The 15,075-nt window shown below is 30.7% G+C and overlaps 2 protein-coding genes across 2 annotated transcripts; one reads left to right on the forward strand and one right to left on the reverse strand.

The window, feature by feature from the left end:
- Window positions 1–3,973: 3,973 nt before the first annotated feature.
- LOC17876392 (transcription factor bHLH93) lies at window positions 3,974–6,156 on the forward strand. Its single transcript, XM_006280583.2, has 4 exons — window positions 3,974–4,770; window positions 5,247–5,429; window positions 5,599–5,766; window positions 5,874–6,156. Exons 1-4 carry the CDS (start codon window positions 4,153–4,155, stop codon window positions 5,958–5,960), a joined length of 1,056 nt encoding a protein of 351 aa, XP_006280645.2. The 5' UTR covers window positions 3,974–4,152; the 3' UTR covers window positions 5,961–6,156.
- A 5,412-nt stretch (window positions 6,157–11,568) lies between these two features.
- On the reverse strand, window positions 11,569–12,618 carry LOC17876094 (uncharacterized protein At5g65660). Its single transcript, XM_006281229.2, has 2 exons — window positions 12,238–12,618; window positions 11,569–11,934 (listed from the first exon to the last, which is right to left on the reverse strand). Exons 1-2 carry the CDS (start codon window positions 12,472–12,474, stop codon window positions 11,752–11,754), a joined length of 420 nt encoding a protein of 139 aa, XP_006281291.1. The 5' UTR covers window positions 12,475–12,618; the 3' UTR covers window positions 11,569–11,751.
- Window positions 12,619–15,075: the final 2,457 nt, after the last annotated feature.

Consider the following 15,075-nt stretch of genomic DNA (forward strand, 5'->3'; position numbering starts at 1 on the left):
CGGAAAAGATGCGTGGTCGCCTGGCATTGGTAACATGGACACGTGGACGTTTGTAGAAAGGACACGTAAGTTTGTGTATTTGGGAGAAAAATAAAATTATTAAAAATTCACGTGGTCTTGGCCCCTTCTCTTTGTCATACATACTCCACCTTGAGAACCGAATCAGGTCAATCTTGATGCCTTATTTTTTTTTTAATACTAACATTCTTTTTTAATTCTCTTCTCCAAATTTGCGTAACTTATGTATTTATTAAATCCTTTTTTCTTGTTGGGCTTAGGTTATTCTTATTTAAATTTTATTTTGGATAAAATGTTTAGTATTTTTTAATCATATAGGTAATATATATATGGGGTATAATGTAAAATCTCATGCAGCGCGGTAAGAAAAATATTTTACCATCTTAAGTTTAGTGGTAAAATTTTCAATTACTTAACTACTAAACCAACTCTATACGTACTTAGATGACATTAAGAAATTTAATTAAAAAAAAACTGAAATCCATATTTTAGAATTTTAGCTGTATAAAAGTTTAAACAGATCACCAGCACTTGTGTTATTAGCTGGCACAACACCATTTACTTTATCCTTTTTAGTTATTAGTTTGAACTTTGAAACAGATAAAAAGTTAGAATATATTTTCGTTTTTATATATAGTATTAGATATCAATTTAATAAAATTAAAAAAAAAAAAAAAAATCGTGTATCGAAATTTCTTACAGACTAGTGAGGGGTTTGACTTATGATTAGAATCCAAAGAGAAGTTAATACAGAAGAAGACGAAGTCATAATTAAAATTGACGAGCAGCTTTTTTGGTTAGTCACGTCATGTGAAGACGAAGGCGAGATGATGAAGAAGAAGAAGAGGAAGAGGTAATGGAGAGATCATTAATGAGGAGAGGGTCACACGATACAGTTCACTGAATCTCTCTATGTAACCCCACAAACCCTCACGCATATCATAGCTTCTGCATGCAAACAAGCCTCGATCCATTAACCACAGACTTGTCCGTCTCCTCCTCCTCCTCCTCCTTCTTCTTCTTTTTTCTCATACACACACATATTTGTGGATGCATGCCTATAGAGACTCGTGGTGGGTTTTATCTACGTTTTTGGGTACGATATATATGTATTTCTTACGATGGATTTATTGTTTTTACTGTTAAATTTAGTTTATATAAAAAAAAATCTTGCTAGTTGTTTGCCTACCAAATAAACATTTATTTGTAAATTGTAAACGTTACATGTATGCAGCACAATTGCTTTTAGTTACTTTAGTATAAGATGTGTTTTATAAATCTCTTGCCGCAAAATCCATCCATATATGATTCTTTAGTGAATTTGACTCTTTAATTTTAATTAAATTTTAAAGAAATTCTATAAATATAAGTAATCTCCCACATATATGTGTGACGCAATATTTGGATAACATTAGAATAACTTGATCAAAAATTTGTGGTTCAAGAATTTGGATAACATAATCTCTCCCTCATGAGTCCACCATAACTTGGTTTAATAGTGTTTTATGTTATCCATGCCACACATTGTAGGACCTTTATATTGTGTCTTTTACTATTTTGATATACAGATATAGTAATTTGTACGTGGATAAGCTAATTAAGTATACGATATCTCAATAATGCATATATTAAAATTACATATTTGTAATAAAGATTCATATTCATTGTTATTTCTGCTTTTGTTTTTTGTTCATCATTAAATTAAAGAACTTATATATTGTTTTTTTTCTTATTTTCAAAACCATATACAATCCATATATGTATTTTATACACTAGCTCACACACATGTTCATATATATATATGAAATGTGAATGTATTATATAGATTGAAAGTGAGTGAACTGAAAGGACGAGAGAGAGACCTAAGACAGTTTGTTTGTTTTCGTGAACATGGAGCTTCTCTTTACCATGTGCTCCCTTTCTTTTTATAATTCGTATTTGTTATTTACTTTCTTTACGTTTTTGTTTTTTTACGGTTTTTATATATGAAGAATGGCACTGAAGATAGAGCAAGAAGTTCACATGCAAACACAAAATATTTTTCATAAAAAAATGAAAAAGCTACATTCTAGGCATATGCATGATTTTCTCCACAGATTTATTTCGTATATAAATATATATTCACATAAGCTAGATTTGCTTATGTAAATGTAGTATCAAATATCACCTCTTTACTTTCGGATTTATTAATTTACACCCCTTAATGGTCTCTCTTGGTGGCAAACAAATTATACAGTACGTACGATGAGAACATATATCTTTAGAATTTCTAAAAGCTCCCATTTTTTCGGTCATTAGTTCATCAATATTTCATAACATAATTACCGCGAGTAGCTCATTCAATTATTAAAATCTGACTATGCTAAAGGCGTTAATCAAAAGAATAAACGTCATATCATACGCAAGACAAAATGTGAACACAAAGGGGCAATTATTTCTTAGGCCTACGCTTTGGAAAATTTGAGATTACTAACTATACTACTATTCACAAACATTACCTTGATTTAAGGGTCAAATTGCAATTAAATAAAAATAATTGATGCTGAATTGCTGGTTATTAACAATATTAAGGCAAGATCTATACGCAATTTAGTATATGCGTATACACAACGTACGTTTGTGTGGCCGGATACGAGTAATTCCCTCTATCAACAATAGTAATAATATTTCAAAATACATATTATAATAAAAAAAATATGGCAGACAAAAAAAAAAAGAAAAAAAAAGAGGGGTAGACAAATGTTCATCCATTTTCGTCGAGACATGAAAGTTGTGGGATCAAAGCTTTCCTCTAAGGAAAAGGAATTAATCAATGTATTATATTACTCTCTTTTTGTTTGTTTGTCAATCAGATAACTCAAAACAATTTGATAAAATTACATTTTCTTTCATTGATATAATAAAGACCTGAAATTTTGGGTTCAGTTTCCCATTTTTTCCAACAATTCGAGTCGGCCTTTATATTGAAAACAGTTCATTTACATCACCCTAATCAATCATAAATATATTCAAAAACATTGATTAAAAAAAAAAAATTGGGAGCATTTTAAAACCTACATAAAAGCATGCTACCATTTTATCGTAGCAAAGATAATTGCGGTTCGTAGTTTAGTGATGTGAGTTACTGTCGCCACCATATCATAGTTAAGATTTAAGTTTATAAATATGCCTGTGTAATGGTTTGGACTTTGGAGTGTAATCACCACAATTTAAACCATTTTTTATACATAACACATACATTTATTAAAAATTCAAAAGCAGTAACTCACGGTTTAAACCATGATTTCTATATAATAAATGGAAATCTGTTTTATATATAGCAGCCAGGAATTTCAACTTATTGGTTTAAAATTAGTAGAGTAAACACATAGATCGTCATTTAGACTAATATCTAAATATTTATTTCAGTAGACGAATCTGTCTACATACAATGCACACATATAGATTGATAAGTATATTAGAATCCGCAACACCTAAAACTATTATGACACACGAATTGCAGAAATTTCTAAAAGTTTTACTGCAGTAATACCCAATCAACCATAAAGTTTTCCCATAAAAATAATTCAATTATGGTTTTCGCAATTCAATAAAGAACAAAAAAGAATAAAACTTTTGTGTCTTATACTATGATTTTGAGTGAAACTCGATTAGCAGTACCTTTTCTTTTTCATAAGCTAAACTTACCAAAATAAAAACTACATCGATCCATGTCAAGTCTTGTAATATATAGCTCATCTATTCCTAGCTAGAGTGCTAGTGCAAACAAAAATGTTTTTATTGTTTGTCACGAGAAAAACAATAATATGTGTTTAACAAAACAAAGGGAACTTAAATAAAAACCATACATCTCCATAAATATTTATTTAAGTTTTATCAAAATAATAATTACGTACATTGAGTTAATAAACAAACAATTAGTCACAAACTAAAATGGGAATCGTTGTTTTAATTAATACTCCGTATACACTTTCTCTCTCACACACACACACAAACACATCTCTAGATTTATATATAAATACACTTACACTTCATCTTCTTTAATCCACAAAACTCATACACTCTGTTTTCTCTTCCTTTTTATTATTATTATTACCAGAAACCAGAGTTTCAGACAAGAGAGCAAAAAATAATATGGAACTGTCGAGACAGATGAATGTGTTTGAAGAGCTTCTTGTTCCGACAAAGCAAGAAACCACCGACAACAACATGAACAATCTGAGCTTTAATGGCGGATTTGATCATCATCATCAGTTCTTCCCAAACGGATATAGTATTGATTACCTCTGTTTCAACAACGAAGAAGAAGACGAAAATACCCTTCTCTACCCTTCTTCTTTCATGGATCTAATCTCTCAGCCCCCTCCATTGCTTCTCCACCAACCACCGCTGTTACAACCACCGTCGCCGCCGCTATCATCCTCTGCGGCCACCGCAGCAGCAACATTCGACTACCCTTTTCTTGAGGCGTTGCAAGAGATAATTGACTCCTCCTCCTCTTCCCCTCCATTGATCCTTCAGAATGGTCAAGAAGAGAACTTTAACAATCCCACGTCGTATCCGTCGCCATTGATGGAGTCTGATCAGAGCAAGAGCTTCAGTGTTGGTTACTGTGGAGGAGAGACGAACAAGAAGAAGAGTAAGAAGCTCGAAGGCCAACCTTCTAAGAATCTCATGGCCGAGAGACGGCGGAGAAAACGACTTAACGATCGTCTTTCTATGCTCCGATCCATCGTCCCTAAAATCAGTAAGGTAAATATATTATTAATTACCCTTAAATCTTTTTAAAATAATCAGAATGGTCAATATCAACGAAGCATTGATCCTTTTTTAATGTATTATATATATATATTATTACATGGGTTCATAAAGATAATAACCTTTTCTAAATCTTCTTCTTAATTAAACCTAGCTACGATTTTTTTGTGTTCTGTGAAAGATTTATTAAACCTTTGATTCGAAAAAATCAACAATGATTCGTCCTTTTCTGAAGAATGAATTAATTATAAATTGGTTTCAAAATCAGCCTTTTGTATTTTAATCTTTTTAACATTATGTGTTTGTTTCTTCTTGTTTGAACTCTTTTTTTTTTTTCTTTTTTTTTTCTCAAGATTGTTTAATTATTGTGTTCTTACTTTTAAGGGAATCTACAGAACCGGTTGAAAAGTGAATAAATAATTTTAAAAAGTTTCTAAAATAATGAATATTTAATATGTTCAAAAAATCAGATGGACAGGACATCGATATTAGGAGATGCCATAGATTACATGAAGGAGCTTTTAGACAAAATCAACAAACTACAAGATGAGGAACAAGAACTTGGTAATAGCAACAACTCACACCACTCTAAGCTCTTCGGCGATCTCAAGGATCTTAATACAAACGAACCTATGGTCAGAAACTCACCAAAGGTACATATATATATTTTTCATATTGATACTATACCGCTCTTGTTTTTTTTGGTATGTTTTACATATAAGCCCCTTTATTCATGAATTGTTGCAAAATTGTTTTTTTTTTTGGGGGTTAAAATCACTAATATATGTTGGTGCTGATTTTCTTTATGTTTGTGGATTGTAGTTTGAAATAGATAGGAGAGATGATGATACTCGAGTTGATATATGTTGCTCGCCCAAACCGGGATTGCTTCTATCAACTGTTAATACATTAGAGACTCTAGGCTTGGAGATCGAACAATGTGTTATAAGTTGCTTCAGTGATTTCTCTTTGCAGGCTTCTTGTTCTGAGGTACTTAATCATATATAAAATATAATATGGTATCTTTAAAGTATATATTTTGTAATGGTAAGATACTTAGATTGATGAGTTCGGTTGTGTATGTGCTATATATGTAGGGAGCTGAGCAGAGAGATTTCATAACCTCGGAAGATATAAAGCAAGCATTATTCAGAAACGCAGGTTACGGAGGAAGTTGCTTGTAAGGAGTTGTCATGATTGAGAAATTAATAAACCAATATGATTGTTTATTTTTAATAATAATAGTGGTTTTAAACTTTAGACGATGTTGTGTTTAAATTCCCTTGTACTTCAGTTTGATTTTTTTTTTTCTTCTAGGGGAAAACATTATGAGTTTGTATAAAGAAAAAAAAAAGGAAATTAAAAAGAGATGTTTTTTTTTTTCATGGAGAATTATTATTGGAGGGTCTGATGTATCTAACTAAAAATTAAGGACACTCGATTGATAACAGAAGATTAGGGTTTGTAGCTGACAGTGACCGATGTATCTTAGTTCGAAAGATGCATCCAGTAAAAGCGTATTTAAATCGTCATATAAAGTTTTAAAGGCTAATCATAAGAGTAATTATAATGCTAATGACTGTGCCTCCACCAATCAACGCATTCATCATTACATGACACTGTGTCACAGTGTCAGTAGTACACTAGTACGTCAACAAATTAATCTTAGCGATAATAAAACGCATTAATTGGTAAGAACTTATTATACGGAGAGGCCTGACATAGGCTTAAGCAATATACATTGTTCAGGCCCATTATATATTTTTACAAAACAACCAATTCAGAATAATAGTCAACGCAGATTTAATGTCGTTAGGCTTGATCCACCGGACTACGGATAATTGGGCTGTTAAAGAACCGAAACTGAAGTATTTAGCTCAAATGGGCTTTATTTAGTAGGCCGTCTACGATTGATAGAGAAATGGTTAAATAACTTGGTATATCAAATAATTAAAATAATTATCATATTAAATAAAAAGAACAGAACACTGAAGTAAGTTTTTAAATTTTTGTGCAAAATTACTTGATGGGATAAGAGCTTAATCGAAGAAAAAAATATATCAAAAAACTCATTGTGTCTAAAAGAATAGAACATTTCATTGAATTGTTTCATTTATACAAATGGAAAATATAATTACTGGACTAAGGAACCATCATCACATAAAGAATGAAGCAAGACTTCCAAATTTCTAATAGAGGAAAGTATGAAACAAAATATATTAATTATATAATTAGAAAGAAACAACTCCACTTGCGCACTATGAAACAACTTGCCACAGCAAAAAAAAAATAAAAATATCATGAAGAAAACGAGACTTATACTATAGTCCGTAGACAACAAACAAAATGCCCGAAGATTCATTTCACTCAAGTTTGATGAAACGTCAGGTTTCTCACTTAAGTTTAGATAGCTATAGACACATTATTATTATTAATAATCACAATGATTGGCAAACATTGAGCAAAGAAACATAAATCAAACTTTTCTATAAATGGTTAAACAATATCAAGAACGGATTAAACAAAATAACTAGCTTAAAAAAAAAGCAATTATCATAACCTGGAATCTCAGTATGCAAGTTGCAAAAGCATTACATGTATAGAGATATACACGTGTGTATGACCTAACAATTGTCCATATCCAAGTTTTAGCATTATCTACATTTTGGATACTAATAATGATGAATCCTTTTCGAATTCTGATCTAGCCCCAAACACACACACACACACAAGTTGTGTAGCAGCCCTTTCTTAATCATACCTGACAGATATTACAGAACAAAAGGTCCGAAAAAGGAGAATATTATGGGACAGGTATGGATGGTTGATAGATGATGGTTGATGGATGATGGTCAAGTTTAGTTTTCTTAACTATATGGTTTTGTTTTCTTATAAATTGTTTTGCAAAGCATTTCATCAAGAGGGATGAATCTATCAATAATAACACATGGATCAGGATCCAATTAGTGTCACTTCACGCCTACTTATGATGGATTATAATAACCACCAAGAGATTACTGTCCACAAACTAGATTACCTTGAATTATTTAAGATTTAAAAATGCTTTTGAATTATGTGGCCAATCCCAAATGATTCTAACAAGCAAATTTGTGGTTTTAACCGCAAAGCAAAAAGCATGATTTGGTATTAATCCATAGTTTTTTTTTTCTTCTACATATACCTAACATTCTATATGGACTTCCACTACAACCGTTTTATGAAATAAACTAATTATTTTTGTTTTGTGTATTCGATATCTTTTATTTTCATCGTAGCTATAATAGTATTATTATTGATTGGAAGAGAATATAAACAAATATATAAATGCATAAAAAAGAAAAGAATTAATGATTAGAAGGAAAAATAAATAAAATAAGAAAAGGTGACGTCAGGATAAGAGAAGGGCACTACGAGATGTTCCCCCATGTGACCTTCTTCAATCTCAGGCCCGCTCTTGTCTTGCTTATCATCCGTACGTTTTACATTATACTCTACTTTTCATCATTTTTTCTTTCCAAGTTCTTTTTTTCTTTCTTCCTTATTATACATTTCTTAGATTTTTAGTTGACTATTCATATATACTTTGTGTTGAGTTCTTTCGAGGAATGTACCACGTATTGCGTACCAACTTTGACGGAAATTTATTAACAGTTAATTACTATATAAAACCAATTTAAAACCATTTTAATATAAAAATGAATGTGTTTTAAGATATATATATATTTTTTTTTTGTAAAATGACAAGAAACAAATTCAGCTTATTTTTGGAAATGTTCTTATTTCCACAGTGTCTTAGAAACGATATTCGCATTATGCAGACAAAATAACTTCTGAAATTATAAAGTGGTTATACAAGAAAGCTCATATCTAACAATTTATAATCTGGTTATATATTTTCTTTATGTTATCTCATGATTCGTTTTTTATAATATCAAGTCGGTATTCGCATATTTATATAATTTCTCAGCTAAAATACAAAAAACAAATAAAAAGATAAAATGGCATGATCCCTAGGTTTCAGCGGTGATTGCGGTGCCCTCACATGCTTTCATATGACTACAGTATTTTAAAAATGTTTTTTCAAATAATAAATTTTCACAAATAATATTAATATGACAATATTTAATGGGAATATAATATTGTGTATATATTTTATTTTTATAAAGTTCTTCGCGTTGAAGTTTCCGGAACGTTAAAAAATCATCACACATGCATTTTTGTGTAGACTGAATTTTTTGTGCTCAGCTTCCTACATGTTACTGTTGTTGTGTGTTTAACTGTTCAGTTCCTACTACTACTTAAATTTCTTGTAGCGTCACAAACGTAAGTAAAACTAGTCTGAGCTACTTTAGTTATAAAACATGCAGCAAAATAATAATACCCACAAAATATGGTCGTAGAAGAAACACGAAGCATAGATATATCAGATAACGTCATCAAAGGAATCAGTACAGTCAATTTGTACTTTGCAGTGTAGGACGCACTTTGAAACAACCACTGATCTTTATATATATTTTTGCATTTTTTTTCCTTAATGACAAAGTATTCTTTTTGTTTTTAGAAAAAAAACTCTTAACTAATTACTTCTTGGATTGAATATAAAAATAGTTCATTTATCTTCTGACATTGTTTTGACACTGTTCAGACGCGTTTTGAAATTCGAAATACGATATGCTTACAGAAAGAGATTTGGATTCGAAAATTCTACTTAGTTTATTAAACCTATTTGCTATAATATTTTCCTATTTGGTTGCATAATTGATAATTAGTGGACTTGAGCAAAAGATAAATCTCAATCGATCAGATTCGTGGGATAATTTTTGGATTAGAATATTAGGATCAACCAATGGATTTAACGGGACTGAAATAAAAATCATCAAATCACGAAAAACATAAGAATAAAATAAGAAAAAACAGTGAAATTAGGTCATGAAGTTGATTGTTAATGTTGGAGGGGTCCAAGTGGTGGTGGGGATGGGATGTGTTTTCGAGAGCACTTTGGTTATGAGAAGAAACTTGTCACTGACGTCAATTTTTTCTTATTTGTAAATAAACTTTATACTAAAATATAAAATATAAAGTTTTCTAATTTTTTTATATATTTCGAGGGTCCCTAACTTTATCAAAACAGTGTCGGATTTTTATTTGGCAATTAACGGGAATCGGCATCGTAATTAACGGAGTGCTATTATACGGCTAATTCGTATTCTATATCATCCTAATAATAATAATAATCAAATTAACTTTTGGGGGTTAGACGTCAATTTCAGTAATTCCATGTTTAACACAAACAAAAAAAACATGTCTCGTTTTGTAAGAATTGTAAGATATATGTTTGAGGTAGTTTAATTTTAACCTAGGTTGCATGGAAACGAAAACGCATACGCGGAAACGAAACGTTTCGGAAACGGGAAACGACAATTTTTGAAAATTAAGGAATGGAAACGTTTTGGAAACGTATGTATATATAATTATATATATATATATAATTATATATATATATATACTAAAATTCTAAATATAAAATCCATATTAAAAAAAAAAAGAATTTTTGAAAACATAAATACTAAATAGTTAAACAAAACTCTAAAATATAATACTAAAACGCTCAAATTCAAATGATTGGACCAGCATCGCCGTTATCATTTTTATCAAATAAAACAGCCTCTAAATCAGGTTCGTCTAGAGGAAGATTTTCAGACTCAAGTCTCCCAACATTAAACTCATTTAGTGAATCAAGTTGATCACCTCTAACATTCCACATATGATTAGGACCATAATTTATATTTATAGAAATTATACATCTTTTTTTTATTAGAGAATAGAGATAGATACATTTTTTTTAATCACAATATATATCATATATTTTATATTTTTTTTAATCTAAAAACGGAAACGAAAGTTTCCAAAACGGAAACGAGAGTTTCCATCAAGTTTCCAAATGGAAATTTTTAGGAATCGTGTTTCCATAGGTAGTTTCCGAGTTTTCGAGAGTTTCTATTTCTAAAACGTTTCAGAAACGGGAAACGAACTTCGAAAAAAGTTTCCATATAAAATAGATTTTAACCCATGGAAGAGTTTAATATATCTATTGGTGGAGAAGAAACAATTAGTATTACGTTTCTTGTCCGTGAAAATCAGTAATAATTTGATATCATAATATATTTGAGAAAAATGTGTGTTTTAAGTATTTTGTAATGATTAACTTACGGAGACTTCTTTGTTGTAACGCACAAGACTGAAACTTTGGTTTTGCAAGTTTTTTTCTTCTTCTAATTAATTAGAAAGCATCAAACGTGGTTGCATAAAACACCTTTACAAAATTTGGATTATTAATATAAAAGGAAATGTGAAGAATCATGCAATCTTCATCGGCTATTTCTGGTAATATTCAAACAGATCTCGAGATGTCCTAAATTGCTAGCAATCTTTTGTTGTGGTAATAAAAGAAAAAATAGGTCGAAATATAAATAGCAGTATTAAATTTCGTTTATGAAATTCATTAGTAGCCAAGGGAAAACAGAATTGAATCAGGACATCGACATCGAAAATATCGTCTGACGAAATGTGCCATGTGTTTTGTGCTTACATAGGTAATACTCCTATCATATATAGGTGTTGTATGTTTTATACGTAAAAACAAACTTACTGTAGCTTCCCCAAAATAACTGTTCATTTTATCTTTTTTTTTTTAATTTACTAAAACATGCAGTTTTGTGAAAGAAAAAAAAATTATCAATGTAAAAAATCCGATGACAAAATATATATATAAATCATTTAAATTCCATGATCTGTTGTTTTAGTTAATAAACATGTCATTCTGTGTTTTGTTTTTTTTGTTGCACAATAAGACCACTCCATTTTGTTACCAACTGAGTACAAAAATAAATAATCTGTGATAAAAAAAAATGAAAATGTAAAATTTATGATTCCATATGTACATCAAAACGAGATATTTCTTAGAGCTAATTAAATCTAATACAAAGGAACAGGAAGGCGCGGCGGCTTGACAGGCGGTGATTGCGGTGGAGTCTGAACATCGACGGTGACTTTATCCGGACGAGGCGGTGCGCAAGGACAAGGCAATGCTATGAATTTGGGTGTATTGTCTCCAGGCATTAGTACCGGTACGCTCAGATTCTGTGGCTTCTTCATTTCCTGTTCACAGAAACCATCTTTATTTAGTTTAAACCATTCAAATTAATTTAGGAGTAAAAATGTTTTATCAATCGTTCATCCTAAACATGTTTATAAATTAAAATCACAACAATTTCGAAAATAAAGTTACCTTATTTAGTTTTTACTTTACATTTAGCAATTCAAATACTTGAAACGGAAAAACTAATATTACTAAAAACAATAATTATTTTTGCTTACACGTTTCAAACTATGGTTTATATGAGAAATATAGTATGTTTTTTTTTTCAAGAATTTGGGAAAATACAGGGAGAGGAGAGTTACCGGAAAAGGGGGTTTAGGTTTGTAAGGATTAGACTCGATGTCGGAGGCGGAGGGACGGGTGGAGGCATTGGCTAAAGAGCGGCGGAGAGAACGATGTTTGTCCCAATGGTAACAGCAAGAGAATATTCCGGAGAGGCTGAAGATGATGATAAGAAGCAGAGCTGTGCCTAGAGGGAATCCTAGTGACGGCCGAGAAGCATCCATGTGCGGCGGCGAGAAATCTTGAGTGTTCTCCATCTTCTGCTACGGTGGCGGCTATATAATCAACGGCTGAGATTGTTAGCTGATGATTTTGTTCTCTCATGTGTTAGAGAGAGAAGAGAAGAGAAGAGCTTTGAGAGTTTGGTGAGAACAGGGGACGGGGAAACAAGAGGAGATAGAGAGTGATTATTTATAAAACTTTTTTTTTTTTTTCGTGTGTGTGGAAATAAAATAAAAAGAAAATATTAAAATGATTTTACAACTGTGAAAAAAGTTCTCAGTACAAAAGAAAGCAAATATGCTGTACAATAAAGTTGTCCCTTCTTTTTATTTTCTTTTCGCCGTTGAAATTTTTATTCCCGTTAATAATTGTATCATCAAGGGATTTTGATTATTTTTCAAAAATATAAGGATTATGTTTCTTGACTTTCTTCAACCATTTTTTAATATCTATTATCATTTTACTATTTGATTATGCAGTGGAATTTAAAGTTAAAAAGTAAAAAAAAAAAATTGTTTGTTTGTTTGTTTGTAGTGGAAATTAAGTTTTAATGAGTGAATAAAAAAAGTATCTTGTATTCCATGATGATAAAAATTTTATAAGCTAACTTTTATGGATTCCTTGGAGATGTTGATATTAGAATAATATTGTGAGATTCTTTTTATTTAAGCTATGTAGTTTTTATCTTTTTGAGGTAGAAAAGATACAAAAATATATAATTTATTTATAAATTAAAAAAATATAAATCATACAAAAAAACAAAATATAGTTTGATGAATTTTCTACAAACGTACGGAACAACTAGACATTATCGGGATGGAACAACATAATAACGAAATAATAATGTAATTCTGAAAATGCTTAAAACCCAATTAAATATCAGCTAACAACTGATTATTAAATTTGAATAATACATAGTTTAAGTTAGATATATTGATTATATTTCCATACAAAAATTCTAACAAACTAATCTTATTGTTAGTTTAAATGAAAATAAATGAAGCTTGAAAAAAGGAGAGAAAGAGTGGAAAATGTACGTGGAAAGAAGAAAAGAGAGAGAGAGAGCTGCCTGTACGGAGAAGTCGTGGGCTCCAAGATCCACCATGTTAATCTTTTGCTACCTAATCTTCATTAATTACCCTAATCTTGTTCTTATCTCCACTAGCTACTCCTACCAAATGCCCATACTAACTTTGGTCTATAATCTCATCTTAGGCATAACCCCAAAAATAAAACACACTTCTTCATATCTCTATGGCAACGCTACTGTTTATGTCTTTTACTGGGGGTTTAGAACAACAACATAATTGGATATATATCTCACATTCATTTGTTAATTAATGATAAAAAGAAGAGAGAAAAGAAACTTGGCATTAATAACGTTGGCTCGTCGTCCATCTCCACCGACGATATTCTATTATAAATTTCTAATGAGCTTTCAAACATTTTATAATAACTTAATAGTTTCATTGCAATTTTTTAATGCGGGAGAAAAACGTATATGCTGGTACGAGTACTATTATGCCTATCTCTACCAAATCAAAACAAATTATCACATGATTTGTCTCTATTCGTTCCATTAGTTTTTTTATTTGTTTTCAACTATTACATTAATTCTGATCGAGAGATTTTTAATTACCTCTTTTTGATTTTTGGTTACTAGATATTTATCACGACAGACGATTGATTGATCTACGTACGCTATACAGACTAGTGTTTTTCCTATACAAATTATATGATTTTGAACATGTTTGATTACACAACAATATAACGATATTAACACCAGTCGTTGAATGAATATATAGTTTTTGCCGACCTTTGAAAATCAAATAAAGCATTTCAATCAAATTTTGTGTTCGAAGCTAGGCTCTCTATAAATATATAAAAACTCTATAAAGACGAAAACAATATGGCCATGGTCCATGTGCATTGATTTATGTGTGGGCGCGTGTTAGCAGGCACACCCGATTTGTAAACGATTGGCTGAGAAGTCGAGTAGAGGTGTAGTACTCGTTTTGATCGTACGTACGTCATTAGTTTTTTTTTTTTTTTTTTGTATTCGTTAGTTGCTAACTTGTGTATAGGTTTTGATAGAAGCTGTTGAACATGAAAACAGATAAATGTGGAATGACGAGTTGTGTTTGGTTCCTAACACCGCCCCAAGACAATTAGTCCCCACATTACTCTCTACCATGTCTCCTTCACATATATACGCTCTCTTTATTTTCATATTTTTTAAGTCCTCTCATCACCAACTTTTATTTCTTGATTTGAAAATTTCTCAACAAAAGTACTACTGGTTTTTTTTCCATATGTATATTTTTGTTCGCTGAATACGAAATACAAGGTTTAGTTGCGATAATCAAGAGATGACATGCATCTACTGATTTTTGATTGAATAAGGTAGTAATATTAAGATGCTGTTGAGACGTGGTTCATTCTTAGATTATCCACTTGGTCGCTATAACATAAAAAACCGGAAGCTATAGTATAAGTTAATCCAACAAAATATTTTACATAGCAAAAAAGCCAAGAAAAAAACTCGAAAAAATTTGCGGATGACTATGAAACATAGTTACGTCAAAAGTTTGGGACTTTTGCCGGCAATGCGTATCAACTTTTTTTTCCTTCTTTTT

The sequence above is a fragment of the Capsella rubella genome, unplaced genomic scaffold (genome assembly GCF_000375325.1).
Source record: "Capsella rubella cultivar Monte Gargano unplaced genomic scaffold, Caprub1_0 scaffold_8, whole genome shotgun sequence".
NCBI classification, from domain to species: Eukaryota; Viridiplantae; Streptophyta; class Magnoliopsida; order Brassicales; family Brassicaceae; genus Capsella; species Capsella rubella.

Bases quoted from the DNA above. Each gene is read 5' to 3' on its own strand.
- LOC17876392 (XM_006280583.2), top strand. From the start codon at position 4,153: ATGGAACTGTCGAGACAGATGAATGTGTTTGAAGAGCTTCTTGTTCCG. The intron at 4,771-5,246 runs GTAAATATATTA...TCAAAAAATCAG, and splicing joins TCGTCCCTAAAATCAGTAAG to ATGGACAGGACATCGATATT. The intron at 5,767-5,873 runs GTACTTAATCAT...CTATATATGTAG, and splicing joins TGCAGGCTTCTTGTTCTGAG to GGAGCTGAGCAGAGAGATTT.
- LOC17876094 (XM_006281229.2), bottom strand. From the start codon at position 12,474: ATGGAGAACACTCAAGATTTCTCGCCGCCGCACATGGATGCTTCTCGG. The intron at 11,935-12,237 runs GTAACTCTCCTC...TTCTGTGAACAG, and splicing joins AACCTAAACCCCCTTTTCCG to GAAATGAAGAAGCCACAGAA.